This window comes from Mus caroli, unplaced genomic scaffold (genome assembly GCF_978045245.1).
Source record: "Mus caroli unplaced genomic scaffold, Mus_caroli_1 scaffold_17, whole genome shotgun sequence".
In the NCBI taxonomy this organism is placed as follows: domain Eukaryota; kingdom Metazoa; phylum Chordata; class Mammalia; order Rodentia; family Muridae; genus Mus; species Mus caroli.
Window position 1 is genome coordinate 34344458 of NW_028227272.1, and position 13950 is coordinate 34358407.

At 34.9% G+C, this 13950-nt stretch overlaps 1 protein-coding gene across 8 annotated transcripts in view; it reads right to left on the reverse strand.

Annotated features, from left to right (window-relative positions):
- Nucleotides 1–13950, reverse strand: part of Stxbp5l (syntaxin binding protein 5L) — a 307493-nt gene that overhangs the window by 186989 nt on the left and 106554 nt on the right. For all 8 annotated transcript variants that reach the window (XM_085832442.1, XM_085832439.1, XM_085832441.1 and 5 more), the window contains 2 exons: nucleotides 11693–11827; nucleotides 9021–9084 (listed from right to left, as the gene is read on the reverse strand). In XM_085832442.1, coding sequence (XP_085688568.1) covers nucleotides 9021–9084; nucleotides 11693–11715 — 87 coding nt within the window. In that variant the 5' untranslated portion in view covers nucleotides 11716–11827. The remainder of the gene's footprint in view (nucleotides 1–9020; nucleotides 9085–11692; nucleotides 11828–13950) is intronic.

A 13950-nucleotide genomic window follows, 5' to 3' on the forward strand; every position in this document is an offset into this window, starting at 1 on the left:
ATCTTTTACTTATGCACTGTGGTTTCCAATTTTGTCTTTATGAGGTTTACATGTGTACAAATGTAGCATCTCAGCACCTATGTGTTTATGCTTTTTCTTTGCCTCCTTTTTTCTGTTTTGCACTATTCTGATTTGTCTGTTTTTATTTTACACTACAGTATTTTATTATTTAGATGCCTGTTTGTATTATAATGAGAGAAAGAAAAAGGTATAGATTTTCATGGAAGGGGAGGGGAGGAGGATACTGGCAGAGGGAAAACTATAATCAGAAATCATTACATGGAAAAATCTATTTTAAGTTAAAAAAAGAATTTCTGAGAAGTATATTTTTATCAAAATGTACTAAATATATTAAAGAAATATATTAAGGAAAACAGAAAACTCCTAAGGGAATACTGATACTTATGTTTGTCCATTCTTTTGCTCTTATCTGCTGATGGGTATTGACATGCACTAAAGCTGCATAGGTTGGACTTTAATCACACTCACCAATAGCAACACAGCTGGACTTAAACTAATACTTTTTACTTTTTCCAATGATTTTCTATTACCAAACTTGTTCCAAGATGGTTTTGGAAGAATCTGCACAATGGAATTCATTGAGGATATGTCCTTGTCTACTGGCACTTTATCATTGTATGATTTAAGTCTAATTATACTCATTTCTGTAGCAACTTCAGAGGCATGGGATTGTCACAGATAGTAATGTTGGCAGATGAAGATAGTTTCAGGAACTTTCTTTCTACTGTACCTCTAATTATAATGTCAGGAAACCAAAGAGAGTATTAATCCAAATCACCGAGCATATCTGTCCACATTACACTTAAATAAAATGGCATATTTTATTCACATGGGTGGTGTACTTTTTTTTTTTAACTTAGTCATGGGTTAATAGTTCATTTATCATCTGGATACTTAGTTCGTATAACTAACAACCTATGAGAGGACCAGAATATCGTTTTTGGATTTGCCTGCTCTGACCTTTTACATAATTGTAATAAAAAATTATTTACAAATGATCAGTAATGTTCCTATATGTATTTATATTCCATATGTATTCAGAGAGCATTTCAGAATCTCTCTTCAAGGACAACAGGATCCCCTTTTGATCACTCTATGCAGGATTTGAGAACTGACTCACATTTGAAAGGATAATAAGATATAATTGTCCATGGTGCTGATAAATATTAAGATAAAACTACTCTTCACCTTTTTTATGATTATGCAAATCAAACAATGTCCCAATCAAATGCCCCACCTAATTTTGTTCCTAGAAAAGCCATGCAATATTAGTTAATACCACGGAGTCATGCATTGCCAGCCCAGCCTACCTGCTTCTTACAGTGATTTATGTCCATGCTGCCAGATGGTTAAATATTGCCACCTGGCTTCTACCAATCTAGATATTTAATCCTCAGAGATATAATGGAGACTGGCTCTTTGCTATCATTTCCTACGGTCAACAGAGGCCTAAAAAGAGATAGCCACTCCTAGCTTTATAAATGTGTTACCTGCTTTTCCAGAGTATATTACTTCCTAAGAAGAAGCATTAGCCTTGGAAGCCAGCATTCTGGTGATCTCTGAGAAGACTTAGTTGGACAAACAATTTACTCATGTTAATATTCTCAACTCCCGTTTCTTCTGATCTCTTCCTTAATGCTGTACTAGAAGGTAGAGTTGGGATCTAGTTACCATATGTCTCTGTTGAGTCAATGCTTCGGAGTACTATTCCTGGAAGCTACTAGGGCATGTGTCCTCACCAAATTGTAGCTGAAGATATGTCCTATGTAAGTGACCTGACTTCTATATAGCCTCTAAGTTTAAACCCTCAAAAGTCATTTATAAATAAATTTTTGGGGGTACTGACAATATTAGGGTCCCCAGTTTCTTTGTACATGTTCTGCTTACTTTATGTATATTCAGTTTTTTTATAGAGTAAGATTTAAGTATTGATGTTAGATTGTAGTAATAGCTGAGGTCTTATTCTGGTTTTGGACCCGAATTAATGACCCTGACGAATACAAACATCAGTCTCCTAAAGAAGAAAAATTGTTTTCTAACTGTAAAAGTGACATCCTGTTGGTCAGATGGGTTCAGGAAGTCAAGGCTCATACAAAGAGTTACAGTTTTCTCCAGTTTATCTATATAAATTTCCCTACCCTGGGTGTGATGGTTGAAAATAATGCTTTAAAAAAAGATACATATTCATCCACAACTTTAATATGTAGCCTTATTTTTGAAATAAAGTCTTTTAAAGGTACAATTAGTTAAGACTCTTGAGATGAAATTATCTGGACTTAGAGTGAACCCCACCCTAAATACAACTGAGAAAAGGACAACAAAGAGACAGAAAGGATAATCATAAGAAGATAGTTGCAGAAGTTGGAGTTATAGCTCCTCAAATCAAAGACTATCTAAGCTATAAGGGGCGAGAAAAGTATCCCCTAGTGCTTTTGGAGGGAACCTGACCCAACTGGTACATTGATTTCAGCCTCTGGCTTTCAGAACTATGAAAAACTAAACATTTGTTGTTTTAAGTCATTCAGTATGTGGCCATTTGTTATGGTATCCTTTTAAAACTAACTTATAAGAACCTGGGATAATATTCTTTATTAATAGTGACCCTGGCTGATCAAAGTGGTAACAGTTTCCTTATAAGCAGTTCTTGAGCCCAATTTTAACAGTTTTTCTCAAGATAAAAGCAATAAGAGTTCCTTTAAATATACTTTAAAGCAAATCTGCAACTGATGGGGGTGGGGAAGTGGATGGGAGCATCTCAAGGACATGACAGAAATCTGGGACAGGAGAAGCACCCAAGAATCAATGCAGGTGACCTTAGCTGTGACTCACAGAATTGGGGATATGGAACCCGAAGAAGCCACTTCCTGTAGCCAGATAAGAACTCTAGTGGAGCAATAGGGATACCAACCTACCCACAAAACTTCCAACCCCAACTGTATCCGGTCTACAAGAAAAGCAGGGATGGGGGATGGAGCAGAGACTGAGGAAATGGCCAACCAATAACTGGCCGAACTAGAGAACCATCCGATGGACAAGCAAAAATCCCAGGCACTCTTAATAATACTCTGTTAGGCTTGCAGACAGGACTCTAACAATCCTATCCTCTGAGAGGCTCCCCCAGCAGCTGACTCAGAGAGATACAAACACCCACACCCAAACAGTGGATGTAGCTTAGGGACTCTTATGGAAGAATAAGAGGAAGGATTGCAGGCCCCAAAGGGAATAGGAACTCCACAGGAAGACCAACAGAGTCAACTAACCTGGACCCTTGGGGTTCTCAGAGACTGAATCACCAACCAAAGAACATACTTGGGCTGGGCCTAGCCCTCCCCACACAGATGTGCATTTTTGGTCTTCATGTGAGTCCTGAAAAACTGGAGCAGAGTTGCCTGTCTGTGGGATATGTTCTTTTAGCTGGGCTGCTTTGTCTGGCCTCAGTGGGAGAGGATCTGCCTAGTCCCACAGAGATTTGATGTGCCAGGATCCAGGGATACACAAAGGGGTCCCGACCCAGTCAGAGAAAGGGAGGGAGGAACTGTGTGAGGGGGTCACCAGGAGAGGGATGTAAAGTGAATAAATAAAAAAATAAACAACATAAAATAATAAATTAAAAAGATGCTATAAAATGCCGTGGAGTTAAGGTAAATCAGTCATAAATGTCTAGGATGATGTAAACTGAACCAAGAATATCCCATGTCAAACAGTGTCCTGCTTTGTTGTGATACAGTTATGTACTTAACATGCACAAAGAACTGAGTCTGATCCTCCGAACTACAAAAACATTTTTTTGATGGCAAAAAAAAAGACCTTCATTATGTAATTAGATTAAATGTTGGTAAGGAAGAGGCACCTTATATTTTTCAGGTGGACCCAAACTAAAAAAATGAGTCCTTAAGAGAGGAGAACATTTCCCTGGTGTGATCAGAAGGAGATTGTTGTTGTGGACAAAGCTGGGGATACAGTTCAATGTTAGCTCTGAAGCCAAGGGAGCAACCAGTCAAAGAATGTGTGATGCTTGTGAAAGGGCGAGAAATCAGCTTCTCTTCTAGAGCTGGCTAAAGGAGTTTGGTTCAGTGACGCTTTTGTTGGCTTTCTGGAACACAGAACTGTAATAACGTAACATCTTGCTGTTTTAAAACAACCATAAGTATCATAGCTTATATCAGTGCCAGAAAACTAATGCAAATGTTGCCAAAGAAAGCTATTTTATTCCCCTTTATAACTGTCATTAACCCATATCATAAGTATTTGGTCTCCCAATTTCTAACCTTTACATGAGTCCTTATTCCAATTAATCACACAAAAATGTCCAACTAATTATTATTTCATTGTATGCCAGGATTTAATATCAGTCCATTTGATTTCTTCAACATTCTTTGATCTTATATATAAGACAATCCAACTATAAAAATCCCATCCAAGTTGCAACAATATAGAGAAAGACCCAGCAAACTTTTATATAAAGGACCAGATCTTAAGGACCACATATGTTAGGAACTGAAGGTTATTTCGTCTAGCCACAAATGCTCAGCTTGGCTCTTAAGATAAGAAAGAAGCTGCAGGTGTTATGATTTACTGCTCTCTGGACCAGAGTTCTGTCGAAACAAGCCTGAGGCAATGTTCTTCTGCTAATATTTCATGAAAATTGACTCTCTGGGTTGCAGTACCAAAGGGAAGGGGAGTGAAGCAGAAACAAAATGACTCAAAATTAGGCCAGCCATTATTTCATGGGGAGAGTCAGAAGAGACACATCAATAACTATTTGGCAGGTGTTTCATCAGTATGGATTTGTGGCCTTGTCTCTAAATCATGGCTCAGGACAACCCAACTAAAGGGAGGAAAATAATTCATTCCTGTTCTCTTGTCTGGCATTGGTTAAAGTTGTTTCATAGGAAGTTAGCTCATCTTTGCTAGAGAGCCATGTCATTTGACCCCTTTGGAAGTTTTTAGAAAGGTGCAAGGTATACTTTAGATGGTGTAATACCTTGTGAATCCAGTATTAGTGAGATGAGCCAGGGGTGCTGGGTAGAGCTGGTGAGCTTCAGGAAGTGGTACTGTAAAACATTGATTAACCCTGCCAAGCTTGAAGTGCAGCAAGGAAGTGTTTAGGAGACACCCTGACAGAATCCAAATGCTGCCCTCGTTACTATTGCCCACATAGAAGCTTCTAAGAAAACAGCACCCTTTTCTGTTTGACACACTGATGTTCAGGTTTCTTAGAAATAGTGTCTTGGAGAAAAGAGATTCTATTTCTGACTGTATGGTATTATCTGGCTTCCATAGGAGCCCTAACAGCAGTACTTTGTTTCTTTTCTTACATCACCACCAAGCCTCCAAGGACAGTTTCCCTTTCCACACTGAGTTTATCTCAGAAGCATTTAAAAGAAATGTGTAAATAAGAAAATCTAGCAACATACTCAAACAAATTAAAACAAATGCTTAACCTGATACATGTAGAAACCCATTCAGCCAAATTCAATACTATTTATAATTTAAAACTCTCAATACTAGAAATACATGGAATATTTTTGTTCTTATTGTGTAGGGGGTGAGTGAAGGGGGTGGGACATAGTATAGGGCTTCGACTTGTTTTGTTGGCCAGGATCTAGCACATTATTGAATATAAATGATTTATTCCTGGGTTTGGAGATTTAGATAACAAGCTGAGGTACTTGATACATATAGCTATCTATGTTGGAAAGGAAGAAAACAAAAGCTGTCTACATTTGGTATACTTTCATAAATATTCATACCAGAGACTCTAAGGACAGATACTAAAAGCAAAGCATTAATAACACTGCCAGTTTTTAAAAATATAGTATTTTATATACTCAAAATAATCAGCTGTTATCAAACGAACTTAACAAAAATTAAGTCAAAAGGAAGCATACAGTCTCAGCAGGAAAGGGGCCTGCAGCCAAGTTTGATAACCTGGGTTTGAGTCCCAGCACTTACATGAGAGGAGACCAGCTCCACAAACTGACCTCCATACACACATGCATACACATGCACACACACACACACACACACACACACAATGTAAAAAGGAATTGATCAGAATAGGAATAAATCTAAAATAGTACATAGAAGTAATCTAACAAGAGATTACACTTTTATTAAAAATTAGTTATCTAAAAGCATGAGAGAAAAGCAAATAAACCATTCCATAGATGAAACTTACAAATCAGTGAGAAACTTGTATTTAAACAAACAAAACAAACGTATATCCCTATGTCAAGACAGCGTAAAATAATTTATGCAGAAGTTAAATTTTTATATAAACACTTAAAATTGGTAAAAAAAAAAAGTAAGTAGGATTATGGTTTTTGTCAAGAAAGGACAAAAGATATTCAACAAAAGGCACACCAAAAGATAAACAAAATTGAATATAGTAAAAACAAAACCCTGGTCTATCTGGAGGTAGGATTTACTGGGCATAGACTATTCTTGCTGAGCAACACGTTGGTCTTGGTGTACTGGCCTCAATATTCATTTATTTTATAATCCTTTTTAATTGTCAATGCCAGTCACCATATACTACGTTCTTTCATAAAAACTTGAATAACACAGAAAAAAGAATACCACTTACCATTTTCCCCAGTACCATGTCTAATGTCCTCTCCAGATTTGTACATATCTACTCAGGCTTTTGTTCTTGGGCATGTAGTATACACATATATACACAGGTGCATCGTTCACATAGTTTCACACCACATTGTTCTAGATTTTTTTTAATGTGCTTTAGTGAAGTTGCCATTATGTGTGTATCAATATTCATTTATTTAACTTTTGATTATTAAACTTATCATTCCTTACTCACATAAATAGTATGGATATCGGAAAGAATTATCCAGGCCAAATGATTTAAAATGTGTCCTAAATGATTATAATACAGTTTTCTGTGCATATATATATATATATATATATATACATATATATACATGAATGCCTAATGCACAGTGTGAAATAATCAGGATGGTTTTACAATCTGATGACCTGTTATCTGCATCTGCATAACTACATGGCCCTTTCAGCTATCTAGTATCATTACTTTTAACATTTTTGGTCTGATGGAATTCCGAATGGTATAACTGCATTTCTCTGACTGTCAGTGATGGTGTTTACTCTACATCCCAGTAGAAATTATATCTGCACTTTACTCATTTTGAAAAAAAAAAGGCTGCTTCATTTGCTTTTTAAGTACCTAGAGCAATTTATTTTTATTTTGAAATTATAATATAATTACATCAACCCCTTTTCTTTTTTTCCCTCTCACCCTCCCACACACCTCTTTGCTCTATTTTGAATTGATAGCCTCATTTTTCTTAACTGTTGTTACATGTTACATACTTGTATATATGTATATATTCCCTAACTTATGTACAGTTTTGCTCATGACAGACAACATGTTCTCTGCCTGCACTATGTTACTTGTGCAAATGTGTTCAGGGCTGACACTAGGTCTTGGAGAGGCAGTTGCTGTGCTGTTGCCTGGGGAGGACCATTCCTCCACTCTCAGCATCCCTTAGCTGCCTGTAGTTCTTTGGCTAGTGCTGAAGCCTCATAAGGGTTTGTCAACAAAAAACAAACTCTGACAAACCTGGTTGACATTATATTAAATTCATGGATTAATTTAGAGGTACCTACTGCTTCTTTTCCTCAGTTGAATTTGCCTTCCATGTTGAATTTTTGTTAGATTACCTTAGTTCCTATCTTTTAAAACTAAATAATTAACTTAAAAAAAACCCCTAAACCTAGCATAACTAATTTACTAATTTTTATAGTACCTAGTAAGAATTATATACTTGACAAGGCATCCATAAAGATGTTTTTTTTTTTTATCTTGAGGTATAAACCATTTCATTATCAAAGGCCAATTAAGAAATAATTAGAGCTGGGCATTGGTGGCTGGCACACGCCTTTAATCCCAGAACTCGGGAGGCAGAGGCAGGATTTCTGAGTTCAAGGCCAGCCTGGTCTACAGAGTGAGTTTCAGGACAGCCAGAACTACTCAGAGAAACCCTGTTTTGAAAAAAGAAAAGAAAAAAGAAGAGAAGAGAAGAGAAGAGAAGAGAAGAGAAGAGAAGAGAAGAGAAGAGAAGAGAAGAGAAGAGAAGAGAAGAGAAGAGTAAAGAAATAATTCGGACTGTTTATATAATCTGATAACATGTTAGCTACATCTGTATTGCTGTGACCAAAATATCTAGGTGACTAAAGGAAGAATTTATTATGGTTTACAGTCAAACAATCTAGTCCTTACAAGTCTTGAGGATGAGGCAGACCTGAGCTTTTCATGTCATGGAAGGCCACAATACAAAGAAACTGCATATAGGAAGATGCCAGAGGAGAAACAGACCCAAGAACCACTTGACCTGCTGCTCCTCCAGCTAGACTCTCTTGCCTAGCTTTTTCCAACCTCCAATAATGTCATCATAGTATGAAGCCATCAAGGGATTGATCCATTGAGCAAGTCAGTCTCCATTTTCTAACAGTTCCTAGAAACTCCAGCACAGACATACACAGAGGCATGCTTCACTCTAATCACTTGGACATTTTTTTTTACCATAATGAAATGGACAAATACTTTATATATTAGTGTAGATATATAAGACAACCAAAATTATCTAATTGTTGTTACTGGATATTGGTCATAACTTTGATAATACCAAAACCAAATAACAGACACATAATTAATGAATCATATAATATTAATTAATTGAATCATGTAATATTTAGAAAAAAATGCTGCTCTGCTACCTTCTCAACAATGCCGATTTGAGAATCAGTTTTACTGCTGAGTAAACTAGAAACTTAGAGCATTAGTAGCAAGAGTATTTCATTTACTTGTTCACTTAACCATGAAAACCCTCAGTAAGTATTATTTTTAGATGCCACTGAATGCTACCAACTAACTGGGATTTCAAATCTCAAGAAATAGTATAAAATAACTTTTTCTAAAAGCGGGCAAAACAAAAGTGAGAATAAGAGAGCATACTTACTTTTCCTTCATCTCGTGGGCTATCACTTAAATGTACAACTGGGCCTGGATGAGTCTTGGTGGAGCTGTTAAATCAATTCAGAGCAATAATTTAAAACTAGACAACAGAAAATGACAAAGAAATTAAGATTAAGCTGTAATATACTCCCAGGGTAGTAGAGCTAAGCCTCTGATTCACTTCAAATTTCAGCTGTCTTTATGAATTTTCTTTTTTTACTGATTATTTTATTTATTTACATGTCAAATGTTGTCTCCCTTCCCAGTCTCCCCTCCACAAATCCCCCCATTCAATTTCCCCTCCCTTTTGCCTCTAAGAGGGTACTCCCCCACCCACCCATCAACTCCTGCCTCACCCCTATAGCATCCCCCTTCGCTGGGGCAGCAAGCCTCCACAGGACCAAGCGCCTTCCCTCTCATTAATGCTACATAAGGCAATCATCTGCTACATACGTAGCGGGAGCCATGGACCCACCCATGTGTACTCTTTGGTTGGTGGTTGAGTCCTTGGGAGCTCTCAGGTGTGTTGTTAGTTGATATTGTTTGAACTATTTTTCTTTTTCCTATTATATCTGGTAAAGTAGGGTTGGTGTTTTTTTTTAATTAGGTATAAAAATAAGGTCCTACATTTTAAAATGATATTTTTCATTACATTTTTGGGAAATTATGAGTCCTTGAAATTTTTAATGAATTTTATTAATACAGAGAAATGTTATAGCCACAAACCTATATAGAAAATCTATTCCAACCAAATTTTAAGCTTAAGCAGCTAAGATTTCCTTTGACATGGAATTTTCTGTGGTTTTGTCCCTAAAGCAAAGTACAATAGCATACTGGATTTAAAAAGAAATGCTTTGGTAATTAACTAGTAATAACTATCTTTCAGAAAACTGAAAAATCTAGTTCATTGTTTATGTCTAGTTCATCTGGATTTTCCACTGTAACCAATAATAAATAATTATGTATACACCAGAACAACTAAAATTACAAGAACTTTGCTAATCTGACCTTAAACTTATTCTACTCTGATCATCTGCATGGTTTCTTTATAAATCTAATTTAACAAGATTAACGAATATGATTATGTCATGGTTAAGCATGATATCATCTGACATGAGAAAATAACTATTTCTCAATTTTCTACAGCCCTTTCCATGATCCAATTGTTACAGAGGCTGAGAAAGCAAAGAAACTGTATTTAGAAAGGGAATCCAAGTGTGCCTGAGTTGGCAGTTCCACCTTATTTGTTAAGGACACATAAAATCTACAAAGCTCCTTTACAAAACAATAAAGACTCTTTAAATCTTAGAAATAATTTTAAAATCGATAATTAAGTAATTTTAATACTGGTTTTTGAATATAATAACTCAAAGAAATACATAGATTAGATATTGGTAAATTTGTGACTGGATTCATTCATCTCATCCACAAATATATTTTCTCATCTAAAAATGAATACAGTACTATTGATCTTACTGAGTATATATATATATATATATATATATATATATATACTAATTTAATGGCAAAAGATATATCATATTCAACAGTATGGATTGAGATTGTTGTTCCATTTGAAAATCAGAATTACTATTTGTATTTTATAGTATATTTTAAAGAAAAACCTATATGGGGTTACAAAGAAAAGTTCATAGAGCTATTTTGGTTATGTTCATATGTAATATACATTTACACATAGTGTTCTAGGGAGGTAAATGCTTCTGATAAAGAATAATATCCTTAGTTATTCTTTAGTAAATAATAATAGTCAACAAACCAAAGCTGCTATCTATCTGTGGGGTTTGGTTGTACCAACAATTATTAATGCATCTAGCATGATAAACTAGTGAAAACAATAAGAAGTTTCATAGAAAGAACAATCTGTACTTAAACATTTGAAAACTCTGAATTAAGTACTCTTAAAACTCTGTTAAGTACTATACCTTTACAAATTTGCATAATAATACTATATGCAAATGCAAGCAAATATTCAATTGTTTCCAATTACTAGTGTACTCCATTTTGAATCATAGAATCATATTAAAGGAATGCATTATGTAAATATGGGTTAGATCATATACTGGACTCTTCCACTTAAAGCTTTACTATATAATAAAAAGTATTCTAGTTCAGAAAATAATTAAACATTCAATTTGTTATTTGTAAAAAAAAAAAAGAATATAAAAGACCAGGGTTGGGGGAATAAAATCTGGAGTGTAAATAAATAAATAAATAAATAGATGGATAGATAAAAGGCAAAAACAGAGATATTTCATATTACGTCAAAAATTAAGGGGAAAATTTTATGCTGTTTTGCCACTTAAAGATGATGACTATATTCATGTTGGTGTATTTTCTGTCTCTAACATTAATTTTCAAAACCCTGAAAATGTCACTAGCAAAACATAACTGTCAGAAATGATGACAAAATTCTGAAATAACATGTATTACTAATGGATCTTAAGAAGTGGAGAGTAATTAAAATACAATTTACATAAAAAACACACATTAGCTCAACTATATCTGTTTTAAAGTTATCTGTGGTTTTCATTCAATACCATTTAAATTAAGTAAACATTAGCAATGGATGCATTAACTAATTATAACCCCACAAGTTACATAACACACACACGCACTACTTTTGTCAGATAAAGTGACAGGTAAGTTCAAACTCACAGTTCAATTGCCTTGTTCCACATGATGACATATCCAGAAAGAATGAAAGATTCAATATTTACAATATGTGTATTTCCTCTTTCTGTTCCAACATAGAGCCATTTACTCTGGAAAGGTAGATGACAGTAAGTAATTCTGAAAGAAAGAAAATTACAATTAAAATATCTGAATTTTAGAGTTGATCAGTACATTTTCCTTACACATATCACACTAACATAAAGTTATAGTTATATAAATGATAGAATAACCTATGTACTGAGAGAGCATTTCATTATTAATAGAACATAGGAGAAAATAATGTCACTAAAATTAATAATGACAATCATTATTAAATACATGTTTATTACAGGCATGGATTTACATCATATTTAGTTTCAATTTTTTGACCAAAGCACAAAAATATGAGTTGTAGATAATAACGGGAACAATGATGTTTGAGACATATGTACACTGAAAATATTTAAATCATTTAACACTTCAAAATTAAGAAGGCTTATGGAACCTTTTCTTCCAGCATTAGTAAGTGGTGGTACATTATTGTCACTTATGGTCATACTGTGTGACAGTATTTCAGAGCTTCCATTACATATCTGACATTAATCCACCTTCCCCAGCCTCCCCACACACCCTTCCTTCTTCCTTGGCTTAGCTTCTGGTAACTACCATTTGAATCACCATTTCTAAGAGATCAACAGCACTATTTGTCATTCTGAATACAATTATGTATTTCTGTTTTACATAAGAGAAACTACAATGATTTTTTTCAGTAACAGGAAATTGAACTTTGTTTCAGTTTTTTATTAAATTACAATAGTCACATGTACTCAAAATGACAAAGGCTTGTTCTTAGAATCTTTCTAACACTGTGACTAGGTATCTACTTTGAGAATGGAACCATTCTACAATGTAATTTAAAATTGTCTAATATCATTGGGATAATTCTAAGTGCTTTATATAGCATAGACAAAATACAATATAACTTATAAACCTCTATTCTATAGATGTTAAGTTTATGTCAATTGATGCATACATGAAACTAAACTATTTGCTTTATAATTGCCAAAGTCCATCATAAAAAGTCTTACTTATACTAAGAAGTATAAGTGGAAAAACTATGATACAAACCATTCCTGTTCAGTTACAAAATTTAGTATCTTCTCACTGAGCTCCAATGTTTATTTATTTAAATAAAAATCATTTCAAAGACAAATTACGTACATAATGAACATAAATTTCAGAGTTCGTGGAGAAGTAGTAGTTATCTGTACGTTTGTCAGATGCTTGGCATTATATATTAGGAGGAAAACTGTTAAGGTCAGAGAATCACTTTATTCTGTGTGTGTGTGTGCGAATGTAGAGGTCAGAGGACAATCTCAGGTACTGGTCCACTCTTCCCACCTCACATAAGGCAGCGTTTCTCTTACTTGCTATAGTACTGAATACTTCAGGCTAGCTCCCTTCTCTTGTCTCTATCCTCCCATCTTAACATAGGAGTGCTGGAATTACAGACATGTGCCACCATATCAAGACTTCCTTGAGTTTCAGCATTCTATCCTCATCTTCATAATGGGCTTTCTGGCCAGCTCTGAGACCTGTTCAATATCTAGAGCCATGAGGACTACTGCATATGAAATAATAAATTCAATGATTCATCTAATAACATTGTAGTTAGTCTCTCTAATTTGAATTCATTGTGCTCTTCTGGACACTCTTTTTTAAATGTATGAATGCTCAGTCTGTATATACATCTGCAGGCCATAAGAGGGCATCAGATCCCTTTATAGATGATCATGAGCCACCATGTGGTTGTTGAGAATTGAATTCTGAACCTCTAAAAGAGGAGCCAGTGCTCTTAACTACTGAACTATCTCAGAAGCCCCTTCTAGATACAATAAGTTCACAGATAATCACTTGCCAGAACATATTCCTGCACCAAATATTTCCTAGAGTTTACTTGGAAGATTATCTAGTAGACTATCAATCATAAAAGCTGAACAAAATTTTGACAGGCAAACAGATATACTTTTTAAAAAGTTAATGGTAAATTCACATGATTCTATCTTATAACACACATAAGAGTGAAGCTTATGAGCACTATAGTTTAGAGTCAACAGTAAACAACCAGGCTTTCCAGTACATATTCTCAGCCTGCCATATTGAATGTTTCAATATCCTATCTCTCTGAACCAAATGTCATCTATCCTGTAGAAAGCATCAAGCATATCACATTATAAAACACTAGAAACATGCTGTGATAT